We start from the raw sequence: 4,018 nt of genomic DNA, 5'->3' as shown, positions 1-4,018 counted from the left end.
CACACAGACGAACCCGTCTGGGTCTTCATCCCCGGGAGCACAGAGGGAGAACTGAGGCCGAGCAGTCAGAGGATCCCAAGGGTGCACAGCGGCGGAGCATGATGGGACTGCGTCCAGCATCCATGGCCCTGGCCAGCAGGATCCCGCCATCTCTGGTGAGCCTAGAGTCCCCTGGAGCCTAATTAACGACCCTCCCATCGCCCCGACACCAGGAGGGCCAGGGATTCCGCAGTGCTCAACAAGCATTCAAGTGCTGGAGATGAGATGGTGGCCCCCCCCACCCCCGCAGCACCTGCCGCTCCAGGGGACGCGGGGTCCCAGTGCGGGCCTGGCAGGGCTCCCCCAGCACCAAGAAAGACCGCGCAGACACGAGGTTGGCTTTGTGCAGCAGGCGGCCAGCAGGCAGGCTGCTGGGCCGTGTATTTCTCGGTGGACGTCCCAGGCGGCTCCCGGGTGGAGGCGGCGCTCGGCGGCCCTGCAGCGGGCGTGAGGCTGCAGAGGCGTCGCAGCGGCTAGTCCCCCTCTGGCCAGAGGATCTCGTGGGCGGTGGGGCGGGACCCCTGGCCTCCTCAGGGGGGAGGTGGAGTGTCCCCAAGAAGGCCCAGGCAAGCACCTGGTCTCCTCGCCCCCAGAGTGTTGGGGCCCATCTTCTCTGAGGCAGAAGAATCAGCCAGGGAGGGCCACGTGTCCTGTCCCCAGGCTCAGTCCTCGCCCTCGATGGCATACAGGCCGGCCTCCCATCTTTCGGCCATGGCGTTCTTGTGCCGGGTCACCCGAGTGGCTCCCAGGATCTGCACCAAAAAAAGGCAGTCTCTTCAGGGTCCTAACCTCAGCAGGCACCTTCGCACTGCCAGGTCACAGACAAGGCCTAGAACCGGGGGGACAGGACCCCCTCTTCTGTCTCAGGCCCCTACTCCGGGTAGCCTGACCCAGGAACCTGCCGACTCCTGCCGAGTTCCTCCCCAGGGAAAAAGTCTGGACTCAGCCCAAGGAGGACGGGATTGCCGTCTGAGATCGCTGCACTTCCACACTCACCCCTCAAGCAGTGCCCCTGCCTAGTGGTGCTAGAGGGACTGAGGCCAGGACGCCCAGAGAAACCCCCTGGTCTGAGCCCAGCCCTCCACCTGGTGGGAGAGGTGAAGCCCTGCAGCCATCACAGCGGAGTCCAGCAGCACCCACCCCCGCGGACACCACGCCCCCCTCCCCAAGCCGGCTGGGCCCCACCCTGGAGCGGAGGAGGCCGGAGGAGGAGGAGGACCCGCAGGCGGATCCGCAGGATGGGTGGCCACTGTGCGTCGACTCACCTCTGAGTTGACCCGATCCGCGGGGTTGATGCCTGCATACTGCGGAGAGAGGCCAGTCAGCCCGGGTCCTTCCCCGGCGCCCCTCCCAGGAGCCGGCCTGAAGGCCTCCCACACCCCTCCCTTGAACTCACCCCACCGCCCAGACCCAAGTTGTCACCACACTGCCCCCTCACGCCACCCTCAGCGCAGCCTCCCAGTCCCCCAAGCTGGGGCTCCACCGGGAGCAGGCATTGCTGGGAGGCGGGAGGATCACCCTCGCCCGCCTGGCCTGGGGTCAGGTCCCACTCACCCAGAGCTCCTTCTTTCTCTGCCCAGCCGCTTCCTCTGCAGGGGCTTCTGCCTTCCACACCAGGCCGGAGTGCAGGTGGATGGGGGTGAACACGGGTGACTCCGACACAGAGTAGCTGCCCACGATGCCTGGGGACGGGGAGCAGGAGAAAGAAGGGGCATCCGTGGGCAGACCCACCGTCAGACCTCAGCTCTTGGAGACATAGGGTCTCTGGCTGAGGGCCTGGAACAACCAACAGCTGACAGATGGACAGACAGCAGCAAGTGATCATGACGGATGGACAAAAATAACCAGTCAGGCGATTCTGGGTGGACAGTTGGACTCAGCAATCAAGGCAAAGGGCATCCAGCGACAGGGATATACCCTATTGACCAGGAAGAACCGCCAAGATGACAGACACTGGCGAACCCCTATGCACCTCATAACAAATCATCTAGACCCATCAGGTGGGAACCCTAAGGCAAACTGAACATTTCTCAGAAATCTGCCCTGAAGCTGCCAAGCGGGGGGAAGCGGGAGAATGAAATATTTCCCCTCCCCGAGAGCCTTCAACTCTGCCTCCATTTTTGTTCCAGGGCCCTGGGTCCTGAGTGAAGCAGAGGCTCCACAGTCCCCTTCTCACCTGATGCCCGCGAGGAGCTCCTGGAGTCTGGCTCAGGGTCCTCCTCTGGTGGCGGAGAGAAGACCTCCGGGAAGAGGGCGCTCCTCCGCTCCTCTGCCACCTCACGCTCCCGGCGCAGGACACTCTCCACCTCCCTCTCCAGCAGATCCGATGACAGGGACTTTTGCAACCTCCACACTGGGGCCCCAGCCGCCTCCCAGCCCCGGGCCTGGGGAGCCTCAGCCTGCTGAGGGACATCTGGGACCCTGAACCGCAGAGGACGCAGTCGGAAGTGATCCCACCGAACAAGGCCCTCGCTGGCCAGCAGGGGTCCCCGGAGGGGCGGGGCAGACTCCTGCGTGGTGCTCAGGGGCTTTCCAGAGGATTCTGGGAGCTGCCTCTGAGACCCCAGGGCCTTGGGAGAGGCCACAGCCCTGACCCCCTCTGCGGAGAGACCACTGGGCTTGCTAGGTGATCCGAAGGCCGAGAATTGCCGCTGGGGGCTCTGGGCGGCCAGGTAGGGCTGGTAGGCCTCGGGTGAGATGCGCTTCACTCTCCTCGAGGCTGGGGCTGGGTCAGCCGCCCGGGCGTCCCGAGTGGGACCAAGGATGGAGTCGGAGCTCATGCTTCTCCTGAGTCCAGGCTGGGGGTGCTCAGAGGCCCAGTCGGGCGTGGATGCCCGTGCCGCCTGCAGGCCCTCCCGCCGGTGGTCCTCCTCGCGCTGCGTCTCCTGAACCATGTCCCGCTGCACATACAGTGACGGACGCCCCCGGTCCCACCGAGGGGCCTCGGCCAGGCTCACCTTGGTCAGCACTGGCCTCGTGGGGATCTCCACCAGCTCCTGGTCGCCAGCTGCCCGACGCAGCCCCCTCTGCTCCCGCAGGTCAGCCTCCCGCTCCTGGGCGAGTCGGATCTCCCGCTCGATGGGCGTTTCCTTGGGGGCCTCTGGTGACTCCACCCGGGACCGGGAGCCAGGGTCCTGGACAGCTGGGATGCCGGACCCCAAAGGCCAACCACGGCCCTTCTTCTCCCTGAACAGCTCCCGCACCTGGGACTCCCTGGGGACCACACTCCCATGGGCCAGGGGAGGCCTGCCTGGGGCCTGGAGAGCTGGGCTGGCCCCTGGTGGGGCACATGGGGGGGCAGCCCTGGTGGGGGGCCTGGGGGGCGCCATCGTCGCGTGTGCCTGCTCCAGGTGGATGAACTGCCGTCTTGCTGCCAGGAAGTCTATCTGCTCCCTGTCAATCCTGTTCTCCTCCAGGGGGGTGGGCCGAAGGTGGCCCAGGGGCCTGGGGTCCCCATGGTCAGAGGTGCCGCAGAGTGTGGCCCCGGTGCCGCCCTTCCTGACTGCCTGGCCCTGGATGACGGCCCAGCGCTCCTGCTCCAGGTCCTGCCGCTGCCTGGGGAGCACACTGCTGGCACCCAGGTGGTGACTCTGCATGTCCCCGTCCTTGTCATCCTCCAGGCAGACTGGTCTCAGGGACCACTGGCCAGGGAAGGCCTGCCCGCTGTGGGTCGCCCCGGTCTTCACCAGGTCCATCTGGGCCTTATGGTCAGGGGACCGGGCCTGTGGCCTGTCCTGGTTCCAGCCAGCCTCCTCGGGCCCCACGCCCACCAGCTCGATGGTGTAGCTGGTGTCTCCGTCCAGCGCTAGGCCAGTGATGCGTGCCGAGTGCGGGATACTGAAGATGGGGTACCTGGTCACCCGGTCCATCTTCTGGGGTGTCCTGGCTTGACTTTCCTCCCGTGGAGTGGAGACCTCTGGACCCACTGAGGGAGAAAGGAATGACAGCCCCCAGTCAGAGCCCCCAGGCCAGAGCCCCC

General features: G+C 66.0%; 1 protein-coding gene across 2 annotated transcripts in view; it reads right to left on the bottom strand.

Moving 5' to 3' along the window:
- Nucleotides 1-374: 374 nt before the first annotated feature.
- The window catches only part of LOC107157552 (mitotic spindle positioning), a 9,478-nt gene continuing 5,834 nt past the window's right edge, over nucleotides 375-4,018 (bottom strand). For both annotated transcript variants that reach the window (XM_048811653.1, XM_015503907.2), the window contains exons 2-5: nucleotides 2,216-3,964; nucleotides 1,594-1,721; nucleotides 1,305-1,343; nucleotides 375-791 (exon numbers count right to left, since the gene is read on the bottom strand). In XM_048811653.1, coding sequence (XP_048667610.1) covers nucleotides 702-791; nucleotides 1,305-1,343; nucleotides 1,594-1,721; nucleotides 2,216-3,964 — 2,006 coding nt within the window. In that variant the 3' untranslated portion in view covers nucleotides 375-701. The remainder of the gene's footprint in view (nucleotides 792-1,304; nucleotides 1,344-1,593; nucleotides 1,722-2,215; nucleotides 3,965-4,018) is intronic.

This window comes from Marmota marmota, unplaced genomic scaffold (genome assembly GCF_001458135.2).
Source record: "Marmota marmota marmota unplaced genomic scaffold, marMar, whole genome shotgun sequence".
Lineage (NCBI taxonomy): Eukaryota > Metazoa > Chordata > Mammalia > Rodentia > Sciuridae > Marmota > Marmota marmota.
This window is presented reverse-complemented; position numbering and strand designations above follow the sequence as displayed.